Source organism: Oncorhynchus tshawytscha, linkage group LG34 (genome assembly GCF_018296145.1).
Source record: "Oncorhynchus tshawytscha isolate Ot180627B linkage group LG34, Otsh_v2.0, whole genome shotgun sequence".
In the NCBI taxonomy this organism is placed as follows: Eukaryota; Metazoa; Chordata; class Actinopteri; order Salmoniformes; family Salmonidae; genus Oncorhynchus; species Oncorhynchus tshawytscha.
Window position 1 is genome coordinate 3,267,511 of NC_056462.1, and position 15,828 is coordinate 3,283,338.

Genomic DNA, 15,828 nt, shown 5'->3' on the forward strand with positions numbered 1-15,828 from the left:
TGTAATGGGTTTGCCACATTATAATATCCTGCTCGTATTTTCCCTATAAAAATGGGCTTGACTTACTTTTTATAGTATCCTAATAAAGTTTAGAAACTTTTGTGAAAGTTTGGTGTGGTGTGGTTATTAACCTATTATACTGCAGGCCTATGATATGAAGGCAGTACCCACCAGCACTCCAACTCACTCTGACAGTTGACCTTGAGGCGAGGAATAATATTTAAGTCCTACCAAAGTTACTCCTATATTCTTACAATGTAATGCTCGTCTTTCTAACAAAAATATTAACGAAGCAGCCTCCTTCGGTACACCTACACCTATTTGTGTAGCAGATGCAGTAGGCTAGCCTACGTGACAAGGATAACTACATGTCTGTGTCGTAACATGCCGCCTGCATATCTCTCTATCTCCGGGGCTAGGCCTCAGCTTCTCATGCTTTACATGTATTTTTTCTAAATATTCATATCATCCAGTGGACACCTAATCCTACAGGTCTATGCATGCAATGCTCTGATGCATTTGGTGCTCAAATCTCTGACAGCTGAACCATGAGGTGGACAATTGTAAAAAGCAATAAAACAATAGGCTATAATGTTTTGTAATTCTTCACATCAAGACAATGAATAGTGTTAGACTATAGGCTGTTTTTAAGGACACATAAATGTGGCTCATTTGGCCAACATCCATCGTTTATTGATGGTGCTGGCTGCGTGGGTGGATGCCCTAATGGGTTACGCACCCAAATTCATATGAGGGGGTGCCGGGCAGAGGCCGGCTAGTGGGGACTATTTAACAGTCTGATGGCCTGCTCCAATAGAAGAAGAGGATAGTGTCAACTTCCTGAAGAAGGGCCTCCGTCAAATGTAATGACAGTAAATAAACGAGTTCTGGAAAAACCTGACAGGCATTAAAACGGAAAACGATATGTCTGCGTGTGTCCAGTGAGCCCATTAAAGAATGCAAATACTGTACTCTGAAGCAGATAGCCTGCTGCAAAAGAGTCAAACACGTACGCTATTCTGCACTGACATTTTACTCAGCAAGGGAATCTAGCCTAATCAATTTCCATGTTAAAAACAGAACACATGACTGATAAGCAGGGTCTGAGTTCAACACAACTCTTTCTCCTCCACAGCTTGATAGCTACCACAGTAAATTGGCTACGATGACTGCACAAGAAAGCGAGATTGCTAAGTGCCTGCTTGAAGAGTGACGCGGTTTAACTGAATCCAGACATTGTTTGTTGGGCAGGTGTTCTAGATTGAAGAGAGGAAGAGGAGGGGAATGTTCATGCAGCGAGAGAGAGAGACAGAGAGTGAGAGAGACAGAGGGAGATCTCTGCCGATGCTGGTGCTTTTTCATTGAGGGCCCCTGCTGGGACTGACTTGGGCAATACACCAGAGCCAGACTAAGCTTTCAGCCTGGCAGACTCCATACAATGCTAAGGGTTTTAACATGGGCTTGGGGAGCTGTGTGGTGTAAGTGGTTTGTGTGTGTGTGTGTGTGTGTGTGTGTGTGTGTGTGTGTGTGTGTGTGTGCGTGCGTGCGTGTGTGAAAGGGCATGTGTCTGAGAGAGCGTGTATGTGTATGTGGGTACGTGAGCGTGTGTGGATACGAGACAGTTGGAGCGTGATAAAGCAAGGTTTACAGACTGACAAGGTGACTTAAGGCTCAGAGCGAGAAAATATAATTGAAAAGTAGGACTCTTTTTAAGTTTGAAGGAAATAAAAGTACATACATGGGGGAATATTCAATCTGGGATTCTACCTTTAAATTCTCCAAGTTCTCCTTTCATGTGTTCTTCTGAAACATGCATGGGAAGCTCTCCAAACGGGGTGGAAGCATCCAGGCGCCGTTCAAGCTCCTAATACATAATGTTACAGCAGTTCCGGATGGGAATCAGAATACACCCTGGGGTCTGGAGAGCTTGCTGTCACATTCCATGAACAGTATACACCAGAAAAGTATGGTATGGTATCCCTGAGTACAGGAGGTGAGTACATTGGACTCTCTTCACCTTGCTGTCCTATTTAATGGATTCATATATCTCTAAACACAAGAGTACTACATGGTATGGTGTCCCTGTGCGGACATACCTTGCTTGCGGACATCCTCCACGGCGAGGATGAGCTCCTCCTTGAGATCGTGGCTGTTCTTAGCGATCTGCTCGCCCTTCTCCAGGAAGTTCTGCGTGGCCTGCTCCACGGACAGGGCCAGCACGTGCGCCTTCTTGGAGCGCCCCTTCTTCTTACTGCTGGGCCCTTTGTTGCTGGTGTTCACCAGGGTGGTCACCTGACAGACGGAGAGGGAGAGGTTAGGATGGGAAGTGATGCTGTTATGTTGGAAGAACGAGACTTGGTTCTTTGTAAACGGCATGGGTTTCTCAGCTACAATTCTACCATCCTCGCGTTCGTGATCTAGGAGAACAACAACTGTTCAGCCTAGCACATCTACGGTAAGTCAAAAGGAACAAAATAGATCCAAGAGGCTACATAGAGAAAATAACAGGTCCCAAAAGGTTTGTATTAATGTTATAAAGCACTCTTATACAGCAATTGCTAGTTCAATGACCTATGGGATATGTTGCTGACTGAACCCCCCCCGAGGACACTCCAATGGCTGTCCTGGAGCATAAAACATTGAAAGACATCTCGTATAGTTTGATTGCATTTCATCACCTTTCATCCAGCCTATTCACACAACTAAAACACGTCTTTGTGAGCAGTTCAGGAGGCAAGCCATCATAAGTCATTGACAAAGCTAGAGTGTGCAGGAAATGCGACATGCCTTCAAACGGGGACTCCTGTGTCTTTGAGCAGAATGTATGTAAGGAAAAGGGGGACATTAACTTCTTATGGCTGAGGGCAGTATTGAGTAGCTTGGATGAATAAGGTGCCCAGAGTAAACTGCCTGCTACTCAGGCCCAGTTGCTAATATATGCATATTATTAGTAGATCGGGATAGAAAACACTGACATTTCTAAAACTGTTTGCATGATGTCTGTGAGTATAACAGAACTCATATGGCAGGCAAAAACCTGAGAAAAAATCCAACCAGGAAGTGGGAAATCTGAGGTTTGTAGTTTTTCTAGTCATTGCCTATCGCATATACAGTGTCTATGGGGTCATATTGCACTTCCTACGGCTTCCACTAGATGTCAACAGTCTTTAGAACCTTGTTTGATGCTTCTACTGTGAGGAGGGGGGAATGAGTGCTGAATGAGTCAGAGGTCTGCCAGAGTGCCATGAGCTGATCATGCTAGCTCTCGTGAGACTTGTCCGTGCCTCGTGAGTTTGGATTGTGTACTAAACGCGCAAACAAAAAGGAGGTATTTGGACATAATGGACTTTATCGAACAAATCAAACATTTATTGTGGAACTGGGATTCCTGGGTGTGCATTCTGATGAAAATCATCAAACGGAAGTGAATATTTATAATGCTATTTCTGACTTGTTGATATCTGTATGGCTTGTTTTGTTGTCTGAGCGCTGTACTCAGATTATTGCATGGTGTGCTATACTTTGTGGGCTATACTGCAGACCTAACATAATTGTTTGGTGTGTTTTCATTGTAAAGCCTTTTTGAAATCGGACACTGTGGTGGGATTAATAACAAGTTTATCTTTTACAATGGTATAAAATACCTCTATGTTTGAGGAATTTTAATTATGAGATTTCTGTTGTTTTGAATTTGGCGCCCTGCACTTTCACTGGCTCTTGTCATATCGATCCCGTTAGCGGGATATAAGCCATAAGAAGTTGTTTAAGGACACACACAAATAAGCCAGTGTGTTAGAAGGGCTAACAGCTAAATTTGTGTGAGTGAAAAAAGTCATATTGCTAAGTATAGAAAGTTTAGGCCTCCTAATTGTCCCTAGAATTTCTAAGCAAACAGCTGGAGGCAGGGCTTTCTCCTATAGAGCTCCATTTTTATGGAACGGTCTGCCTACCCATGTCAGAGACGCAAACTCGGTCTCAACCTTTAAGTCTTTACTGAAGACTCATCTCTTCAGTGGGTCATATGATTGAGTGTAGTCTGGCCCAGGAGTGGGAAGGTGAACGGAAAGGCTCTGGAGCAACGAACCGCCCTTGCTGTCTCTGCCTGGCCGGTTCCCCTCTTTCCACTGGGATTCTCTGCCTCTAACCCTATTACAGGGGCTGAGTCACTGGCTTACTGGGGCTCTCTCATGCCGTCCCTGGAAGGGGGTGCGTCACCTGAGTGGGTTGATTCACTGTTGTGGTCATCCTGTCTGGGTGGCGCCCCCCTTTGGGTTGTGCCGTGGCGGAGATCTTTGTGGGCTATACTCAGCCTTGTCTCAGGATGGTAAGTTGGTGGTTGAAGATATCCCTCTAGTGGTGTGGGGGCTGTGCTTTGGCAAAGTGGGTGGGGTTATATCCTTCCTGTTTGGCCCTGTCCGGGGGTGTCTGCGGATGGGGCCACAGTGTCTCCTGACCCCTCCTGTCTCAGCCTCCAGTATTTATGCTGCAGTAGTTTATGTGTCGGGGGGCTGGGGTCAGTTTGTTATATCTGGAGTACTTCTCCTGTCCTATTCGGTGTCCTGTGTGAATCTAAGTGTGCGTTCTCTAATTCTCTCCTTCTCTCTTTCTTTCTCTCTCTCGGAGGACCTGAGCCCTAGGACCATGCCCCAGGACTACCTGACATGATGACTCCTTGCTGTCCCCAGTCCACCTGGCCATGCTGCTGTTCCAGTTTCAACTGACCTGAGCCCTAGGACCATGCCCCAGGACTACCTGACATGATGACTCCTTGCTGTCCCCAGTCCACCTGGCCATGCTGCTGCTCCAGTTTCAACTTCCACCTGACTGTGCTGCTGCTCCAGTTTCAACTGTTCTGCCTTATTATTATTCGACCATGCTGGTCATTTATGAACATTTGAACATCTTGGCCATGTTCTGTTATAATCTCCACCCGGCACAGCCAGAAGAGGACTGGCCACCCCACATAGCCTCTAGGTTTCTTCCTAGGTTTTGTCCTTTCTAGGGAGTTTTTCCTAGCCACCGTGCTTCTACACCTGCATTGCTTGCTGTTTGGGGTTTTAGGCTGGGTTTCTGTACAGCGCTTTGAGATATCAGCTGATGTACGAAGGGCTATATAAATAAATTTGATTTGATTTGATTTGAGGTAGAGTCCCAAATGTTACCCATAGTCCCTATATCTAGTGCTCTACTTTGGACCTGTTTGGGAAACACGTGAAACACGTGCCCAGATAAAGCACTAGAGAGAGGGAGATCTCTGCCGACACTGGTGCCTTTTCATTGAAGGCCCCTGCGGGGACCAACCTGTGCAATACACCAGAGTCAGACTAAGCTTCCAGCCTGGCAGACTCCATACCACGCTGAGGGTTTTAACATGGGCCTGGGGCGCCGTGTGGTGTGAGCGGTGTATGTGTGTGTGCGTGAGAGAGCGTGTGTGGGTACAAGACAGTTGGAGCATGATAAAGCCAAGTTTACAGACTGGCAAGGTGACTTGAGAGAAAATATAATTGAAAAGTAGGACTCTTTTTAAGTTTGAAGGAAATAAAAGTACATACATGGGGGAATATTCAATCTGGGATACTCCCTTCAAGTTCTCCAAGTTCTCCTTTCAAGTGTTCTTCTGAAACATGCATGGGAAGCTCTCCAAAGGGGGTGGAAGCATCCAGGCGCCGTTCAAGCTCCTAATAAATAATGTTACAGCAGTCAAAAAGTCATATTTCTAATTACAGAAAATTAACTTTGAGGTAGAGTCCCAAATGACATAGTCCCTATGTCTAAGCACTCTACTTTTGACCTAGTTTGGAAAAACAGAACACCTTATTGGACAGATTCAGGAAGCACCTCTCTGTTCTTCAGAAACTGTGTAGACAATTAGACACACCAGACTTGGTTTTAATGGTTCCCCAACGTCAGCGGATGTTGGTTCTCAAACTGCTACTCTACCAGTATAGCCTACTGTACATCAGTTTGGAGTGAGACACAGAGTATAGAAGAGAAAAGGCATCCTGAAGCACTAAATGAAACACGCGCCCAGCTAAAGCACTAGAGGGAATGTCCTTGTAAATGTGCTGCCGTCTGGGGCCTGTTTTGCCAAAATCAGCTTGGGGGTAAATCGAGGAACAGGACTCCAAATCAAACTGGACCCTCAAGTCTGGCTCCAGGAAAGCAGGAGGAGTGCCTACAAGGCAACGCTTCCACAAGTCCACTGAGAAGGGTTGTGGGGGTGTTTCTAGCTTCGTAGCTTCCGAGATCTGCTTTTTGGTTTCGGTAATGGCCCCACGTTGCACAATTACCATGCCGAAATGGAGGCGTAATGAGCCGAGCTTCCCACACAGGGGGAGAGACAAGCTGACAGCCATCCAAGCGAACAGCTGTTGGGTGTCCCTATGCGTCAGCTAGCTTCTCAGAAGCTCCGAGAGCGTAGTGGGGCTCGCTGTGGTTAAGCTGGGCCTGGCTTTGCCCCGGGACAACACTGCATACAATTCTCAGCTGCCAAATACTGAAACACACCATTTATTTGAGAGATGCCTCCAGGTTGGATTCATGCACCAAAAACAAACGAGGGAAACTAGGTCACGAAACAACCTACATTTCAGCAATGAACTGAAATGAAGCCGCTGCTTTTAGTCTGCCATTGATATGCTGGAGGTAGAGGCCTACAGGCGAGTTAACCTTTTACCAGTATGATGGGATGGAACTGGAGAAATGTATAGGTGTGGATGCAAGGACCGACCATCCATGAGATCAAAATGATCCCTTTCTCCCTTGAAGCTGGAGGCCAGTTCACTTTTTTTACCAGTTGGAAGACAAAGTCTTGCAGACATAGTAACAACCAGGAATTATCAGCCTCTTCTTACTTCTAAAGTGATGGGTTTACTGTAAGATACCTTTTTACACTTAGAGTAATTTGACTCGACCAGTAACTTTTCTCTAGGTGTAAAATTACTCTAAATAGTAACTAAGACACAAGCTACAGTATTTGACGAGGATGAAGGCTACATTTAAATCACCCCGTGCGAAGCAGAGACAAGCCCACCCGAGCAAACCCGGGACTCCGAATAGCGCCTCGGGCGACATGATACATTATTGGTTCCTTGCTAATGATACATTGAGCTCCATTAAAGGAGTCTGGGTAATTCCATTGTCTGTTGATGAATGGAGTCAAAGCAGAACACAAATGACCCTCGTGGCGGCGTCCTCGGTCTCTCTCTGCCAGTGTTGTTGAGGCAGAGAGACGTATTCAGAGAGTTAGCTCATTATGTAGTAAGCAACATAGTGAGCAACATATTTCTGTTTGAAGTCATGGTGATTACAATGTAATACTTTACTCTTACTTAAATGTATCGCGGAGCACTGGAGAGATGTCTCAGATAACAGCAGGACACACACACACAGACACACACAGGCACGCACACACAAAACGACAGAATGACTCAGTGTGTGACTGCATTAGTACCCTGCCATTCTCTCAGCTGTGGGTTACAATGATAAAAGGAACACGGTGAACTCTGGAGGGGGTGCCGAACCAAAGGACCTAACATCAGTCATGCACACACACACATGTATAACCCAAACCCCGGCTCACTTAGCAAGAGAATGGCGAGCGTCAACTTGACAAATGCACATTGAAGGATTTGTGAGGGAAGCGACAGTATGATAAGAGAGCTGGTAGCATCTTAATCTGAAACTACAGATGTAGTTGGCCTGTTGCTGCAAAAATAATCCCGCGTCAACAGGATTTGACCGTTTAGTCCGTAAGGCTGCTTGATTGGTGGTTAGGCTATTTAACTGGTCAAAATAAGGTGAGAAGAAAAGTGGAATACTGTTAATATAACCAGGTTTTTACTGACTCGCGAAGCTCAACTGCATTTCCTCTGGCGCAGAAAAATGCTCAGGAACAAACGAGTGATCAAATGAAGGTCCTAAATCTGTATGTTCCATGCAATTGCAGGGTCAGTCAGTGACCACTTCAGTGGCCCCTCAAAGAAAAGAAGGAGACAGATAGTGATGAAGTAATGCCTCTGCCCGTCACTGGCCAATACATCTATATGAGTCACGAAACAATGTGAAGGTATATGGTGGCCTTTTGCTGAAGTCGTCTTGCTGCCACCTTCTACATTTCGGAGGGAATGGACATAAGAACATGGGCGTGTGTGTTTGTGTTCATGCTAGCGTGCATGCGGGTGGATGTGTACCAGTGGAGGCTCCTCAGAGGAGGAAGGGGAATTTCCAAAAATTAAAAATGGTAAAACATTGAAAAAGTTATCCTTTTTAGATAAAACTATACTAAATATATTCACGTCACCAAATAATTGATTAAAACACACTGTTCTGCAATGAAGGTCTATAGTAGCCTCAACAGCACTCTGTAGGGTAGCACCATGGTGTAGCCGGAGGACAGCTAGTTTCTGTCCTCCTCTGGGTACATTGACTTCAATACGAAACCTAAGAGACTCTTGGTTCTCACCCCCTTCCATAGACTTACACAGTAATTATGACTACTTCCAGGGAACGTATACCTATCAGAGCTCTTGCAGCATGAACTGACATGTTGTCCACCCAATCAAAGTATCAGAGAATGAATCTCTATAGATGTAGATACAGATACAGGTGTATTGGCCATTCTGTACAGAACTTTGAGATATCAGCTGATGTAAGAAGGGCTTTATAAATAAATTTGACTTGATTCTAGTACTGAAACCATAAGCAACAGCTAGCTAGCATTGCCTGGTCACATACAGCTGATGTGTTGTTCAATGAAGTCCACAAATGAAGGGAAAAGGTGAGAGGAGGGGAGTGCATAGAGGCTAGAATGAATACAACGTGGCTGCAATGAAAATGACCTGTGTTTATGCGTGATCAAGGGTGTATTCATTCTGCCGATTCTTTTAAAACGGAAGCAAACGAAACAGGGACAACAAATACCTGAACTCGTCCTAAAGAAACTGTTGGATTAATGATCAGCTAGATGCAGGCAAGAGTGTGCAAGGCGCTATTGCATGTGTCACTGTCTGTCACCTTAAAATGTTCTCTCGGCCAGTGAGAACCTACATTGTAGACTTTCATTCCCAGGCTAGGTTGTAGCAACCTCATGATGGGTAAAAGGACAATTCCATTATCAGGTAGTAGCCTGAACCTATCCATGTTACATTGAACTGGGTGAATGGAATGTGAACGACAGCCATCCAATAAGCTGTAATAGTATTAAGGCCGTGCTCATGAAAAGGTATTATTGTCCTCCCTCATCCTAAACGGCACTGACCGCCACTGGTGTGTACGTGTGTGTGCGTGCGCGTGCGCTCACGTGTCCATGTGTCGGTGTGTGTTATGCATAGTAGCAAAGACGGAGCGTGTTTAAGTGCGTTTAAAATAGGCTGTGTTTAAATGTGGATGAGGGCGGATTCATTTGTTCCAGCCTTCTTCCGTGCCGAGAGTGTACTGTGGTTCGTTTGAATTCTACGTCCAGCTTTTAGAACTCACAGTTACCTAATAGAGACCTCCATCCATTACTCATGGGAAAGCTCTACTTCTATACGGTAGCTACACATACGTCTTTACATATATCACTGCTCGCAACGGTAATGAATAAAAGAACACGTAACGAAGGGCAAACGAATGAATCCAATCCCAGCCAAATCAGCTCCCTGTGTTCCCTTGATGAGGCAGCAAGAATCGCTGTTTAACCCTGAGATATAGACGAGGTGATGCAACAAATCCATATCTCTGTCCCTGACGGCTTCCTTTCGCTGCTCCCCCCAAGAAACCTATTAATGCAAGGAAACAAGGCGGGGGAAAAATTGGAAGGGAACTCAGAAGGTAAAGAAACTCAATAAAGACGTATAAAATGAATAGTCTGACAATAAAACTGCGCGTCTGCAGTAACCTGACATATTTCGATTGGCTTGGGAGATTAACAGGAAGGGTATCTGGGCGAGGCCCTGGCACATTAAAACAACATCACGTTTATGGTTGCAGAATTTCCACTAGGGCAGGGCGATACGGACTAAAAATCATATCTACATTTTGTGAAACTTCTGGGCGATTCACGATATATATCTTGATTTCAACAACAACAACAACATCTAAATGAGCTTTTTGTTGTACAATTAAAAGTAAAATACATTGCATTTCAAACAGTCGGCTTCATAAATACTTTTGATTGATTGATTGATTCTTGTAGCAGGTACAGTTGAATTCGGGAGGTTACATACACTTAGGTTGGAGTCATTAAAACTCGTTTTTCAACCACTCCACAAATGTCTTGTTAACAAACTATAGTTTTGGTAAGTCAGTTAGGACATCTACTTTGTGCATGACACAAGTCATTTTTCCAACAATTGTTCACAGACAGATTATTTCACTTATAATTCACTGTAACACAATTCCAGTGGGTCAGCAGTTTACATACACTAAGTTGACTGTGCCTGTGTACCTGTGGATGTATTTCAAGGCCTACCTTCAAACTCAGTGCGTCTTTGCTTGACATCACGGGAAAATCAAAAGAAATCAGCCAAGACCTCAGAAAAAAAACTCCACTAGTCTGGTTCATCCTTGGGAGCAATTTCCAAATGCCTGAAGATACCACATTCATCTGTATAAACAATAGTACGCAAGTATAAACACCATGGGACCATGCAGCCGTTATACCGCTGAGGAAGGAGACATGTTCTGTCTCCTAGAGATATACGTACTTTGGTGCGAAAAGTGCAAATCAATCCCAGAACAACAGCAAAGCACCAAATTACCCTGTAAAGATGCTGAAGGAAACCGGTACAAAAGTATCGATATCACAGTAAAACGAGTCCTGTATCAACATAACCTGAAAGGCCGCTCAGCAAGGAAGAAGCCACAGCTCCAAAACCGCCATAAAACAGCCAGACTACAGTTTGCAACTGCACATGGGGACAAAGATTGTACTTTTTGTAGAAATGGCCTCTGGTCTGATGAAACAAAAATAGAACTGTTTGGTCATAATGACCATCGTTATGTTTGGAGGAAAAAGGGGGAGGCTTGCAAGCCGAAGAACACCACCCCAACCGTGAAGCACAATTCACTGCAGGATGGACTGGTGCACTTCACAAAATAGATGGAATCGTGAGGATGGAAAATGATGTGGATATATTGAAGCAACATCTCAAGACATCTGTCAGGAAGTTAAAGCTTGGTCGCAAATGGGTCTTCCGAATGGACAATGACTCCATGCATACTTCCAAAGTTGTGGCAAAATGACACACAGCCCTCACCTCAATCCTATAGAAAATGTGTGGGCAGAACGGAAAAAGCGTGTGTGAGCAAAGAGGCCTACAAACCTGACTCAGTTACACCAGCTCTGTCAGGAGAAATGGGATGAAATTCAACCATCTTATTGTGGGAAGCTTGTGGAAGGCTACCCTAAACATTTGACCCAAGTTAAACCATTTAAAGGCAATGCTACCAAATACTAATTGAGTGTATGTAAACTTCCGACTTCAACTGTATTATAGAATTTAAACACAGGTCTCATAAATAATCTCTCAAGCAAAAGCCCACGTGCTAGTAAGCAGCCAGCTAATATTTATGTTTCAAGTTTAGCCAACTTGGATCTATTTGCTAGCAACGAGGTTGAGAAGTTCTGAACACGTTCTCCAACTGTTTGAGCAGCATGTTAGCCTGTCCACTTTGTTCAGATGCTGAAATCAAGTGGCCTACTTTACTTCTCAGAATGAGACTTGAGTTGCCAATTCCTTGTATAATTGTGTTTTATGCTGATTGCGCATTTATAAAACACAGTCTAGACAGCTAGTACAACAGTCTTTGGCTAAAATTCCTTGTTTTGGTTTTACTGTAATTAAACGGTGATGCTGTAGCAATCAGCTTAATGAGGGTGTATCGAGTAAGACATGACCCTCCGTGGTGAAGGGCCTCATGGGCAAGCTCCACCAGGGATGCCCACGGGATGGCTCAACCCTGGAATCCATGTGTGTCAAATCAATAGGACAGACATTACCATAACTACTACACTACACTCAGACCTTCACTGCTCCTCAGTGATCCTCATATTAAATACAGTAGAAAGGCACTCTGTTTCCAGCAATATCTCAGCAAATAGACAAGAAGGCAGTAAGGCTGTATGGCCATAGAGATAATACACTGAACAAAAATATAAACACAACATGCAACAATTTCTGAAATCTTTACTGAGTTAGAGTTCATATAAGGAAATAAATCAACTGGGCCCACCCACTCGGCAGCCAGGCTGTGGAGGTCCTGGGCTGGCGAGGGTACATGTGGTGTGTGGTTGTGAGGCTGGCTGAACATACTGCCAAATTCTTGACATGCCAAACCTGTCAGGTGGATGGATTATTTTGGAGAAATGCTCATTAACAGGGTTGTAAAAAAAAATGTGTGCACATCATTTGAGAGAAATAAGCTTTTTGTGCATATGGGACATTTCTGGGATTTTTGTATTTCAGCTCATGAAACACTCGGACCTCTGCCTTTTTCTGGAAGTATATCAGCTAGCTGGTGTGTTTAACCATCCGCCAGACGGCGACCTCATTTCGACTGTCAACATAATGCGGCGAACGGTGCCGTTTCACGCCGATGAGACAAGACGTGGACATCAGATTTAGCAAACAGTCCCGCAGGAACAAGCATTGCTGAGCAAGACAATTGTTTTCTCTTTTTCTTGTTCTCCCTAAAGCTGAGGGACATTTCATTTCATGCCCCTTAGACAACGCAGCCTTTCCCAGCAGCCCTCGGAGGCTTCCCGGGCTGACTCGCTGTCACTTCAGACTTTAGGCTGCGACTCAAATTGTGACCCCATTCCCTATATAGTGCACTGCTTTTGGCCAGGGACCACAGGGCTATAAGGTCTGCGCCCCGATGGACACTGGTCAAAAGTAGTGCACTGTATAGGGAATAGGGCACAAGGACTTCTGTAATTTCATGAAGCCATGCTTAGGAAAGGGGCTGTTACACAGCCTGCCCAACAGGATAACAAGTAGCTGTGCTTTCTAAATGCTAAATCTCTCAACCCAGATGTTTGCCAACAAATTCCCCACACAGTGCACACGCACACACATAAACAGAAGGACATGTGAGCAGACTTGGAGCCACAACAGGAGGGCCCAATTATGTGCCCATAAAGATGCCCGGGACTGGCGGTAGCCAACACCAACCAGCTGCTGCCAGCTTCTCACAGGAGACAAAGGCTTCTACTACTACAGAGGGATGTGCATGTGTGTGTATGTTAGTGTGCCAGTGGAGGGAGGGGGCATTGTAAATACAACCCATATTTCTGTTTATTGATTTTGCCCTTTGCACTTTAACTATTTGCACATTGTTACACCACTATATAAAGACATACTATGACATTTGACATGGCTTTCTTTTGGAACTACTGTGAGTGTAATGTTTACTGTTAATTTTGTTTATTATCTACTCCACTTGCTTTGGCAATGTTAACATATGTTTCCCATGCCAATAAAGCCCTTCAATTGAATTGAACTGAGAGGGAGGGGGGGAGAGAAAGAGACAGACGCCCCTCCAACTCAGCGTTGTTTTTTTTAAAGAGATAAACATTGCCAAAGCAACACGTGGCTGAACTGAAGCCTTGACTATGCGACTGAAATACAACCCGGTATGTAGATGAATCCTTTCCAACCCAAGGAGATGGAGGGAGTGTATGGATGGGAGGGGGAACTACAGAAGGGAACTTGGAGAGAGGGATGTCTCTGTAGGCTGGTGAACCCATACAGTCTGCCCAGGCAGTGAAATGACAAATGAAGTATATCAGAGCCATCCGAGGTGTCAGGAAATAACTTTAACAGCCAAGCAAAATAACAACGGCAGAGTGAACACACATCCGTATGGTACCAAACGGCCCCAGTCCCTTTCAGAACAAACACAAGGGAACAAACAAAGACAAAGTGAAGGAGGAGACCGACGTAGTTGATGTGGTGCAGTTTGACTACATGGGTTATAGCAGACCTAGGTTCAGATTCTAGGCTAAATCATTTTATCATCGAGCTCAAAAAGTATTGGGACAGTGACACATGTTGTTGTTGTTTTGGCTCTGTACTCAAGCACTTTGTATTTGAAATGATACAATGACCATAAGGTTAAAGTGCAGACGGTCAGCTTTCATTTGAGGGTATTTCGATCCATATCAGGTGAACAGTTTAGAAATTACACCACTTTTTGTACATAGTCCACATAAATACTACACTTGCTTTTCTAAAGTCTACTAACCTTGACAGCAGGCATGCCAGCTAAGATAGTTAGACAAGCTAGCTACTCTAAGCTCAAATGGCGTCTTGGTAGCTAGTTCGGAGGTTTGGGGATTGGGACTGTTGGATTATAGCTTGAAATCAATACATTCTAGTAAGTTAATAGGAATAAGTATTGAATAAGTAGCCAAATACTTTTACACTCAGTTTTTCACCATTCCTGACATTTAATCCAAGTCAAAGTTCTCTGTTTTAGGTCAGTTAGGATCACCATTTTATTTTAAGAATGTGACATTTCAGAATATTAGTAGAGAGAATGATTTCTTTCATCACATTCCCAGTGGGTCAGAAGTTTACATACACTCAATTAGTATTTGGTAGCATTGCCTTTAAAAGTGTTTAACTTGGGTCAAACGTTTCGGGTAGCCTCCCACAAGTTTCCCATAATAAGATGGATGAATTTCGGCCCCTTCCTCCTGACAGGGCTGGAAGGCCTGTGTGCTCACTGCCCAATGCCGAGCTGGACCAGCACAACACCTGCTCAGACACCTGGAGGTAGAGATGTAGCAGTAGAGTATAATTTAATCAGGGTTACATCAGGTTACTGTACTGTTAAGGTATTCACCATCACATCACTGTATAAATAGAGATGGTAAGCTAAGATGATATACCTTGATTCGATTTCTTTACAGTTTTTTTCGATTGCTAAATGACAGTGGACACAACTGGAGTCACATGTGCAAAACTCTAACTACAGTCTGCACAGCAGCAGTTCATGTGGACCAAACTCTAGTTCGTTTTTCATTGCTTGAACACAGTTTTCAAAACTCTACACACTTATCCCATGACTTTAACCACAACCTGCACAACACTGTGGATTTACAGCACTTTGTTCAAATGCTAACACACTGCTGTCAAAACTGTGAACCACACATTCAAAACGGAATAGTTTTCAGCCTTGTGCCTTTCAAACACTGCTGATTGCAATTTCAGCTGAAAGGCTAAGCAGGTGTCTTGTTTTAGAATTGTTAGTGAACACACACATATTACAGTATATATAGGTAGAGCTCAGAAAGACTCATTTTGGAAATGGAACAAGGAAGATGGGTTCGTGGAGGGAGAAGGGTGGCAGGGAGAGGGCGGATGCGTGGAGGAAGACAAAGAAGACAAAGAGCTGTTATTTCAGATGAAATAAGGGCTACACTTATAGACCATGTCGTGAACCATGGTCTCTCATTGAGAGAGGCAGGGTTGAGGGTGCAACCCAATCTGCAAAGATCCACAGTGGCATCTGTAATGCGAATTTTCCATCATGCAAACAGGTGAAAGTTACATCCTTACAGTAAATGAAAACATTACAGGAATCTATTTTGTATTGCAATTGTAGAATATTTACACAGATATATATTACAGTAAGTTTGACTGTAAAATATATTTTTACAACAGGACCCAAAGGCTGCCCCCAACAGGGGGAAGAGGAAAAATATTTTCAGATGCGCAGGAAAATGCTATTGTTGACATGGTTCTTGTCAACAATGCAATAAAACTGCGGGAGATTCAAGATAGAGTGCTGGCTGATAATGATATATTTGAAAATGTTAATTCTGTCAGCACAACAACT

General features: G+C 44.1%; 1 protein-coding gene across 1 annotated transcript in view; it reads right to left on the reverse strand.

Moving 5' to 3' along the window:
• ctnna2 (catenin (cadherin-associated protein), alpha 2) overlaps positions 1–15,828 on the reverse strand; it is a 677,857-nt gene that overhangs the window by 532,581 nt on the left and 129,448 nt on the right. Inside the window, exon 3 of the mRNA XM_042311972.1 lies at positions 2,097–2,292. Coding sequence (XP_042167906.1) covers positions 2,097–2,292 — 196 coding nt within the window. The remainder of the gene's footprint in view (positions 1–2,096; positions 2,293–15,828) is intronic.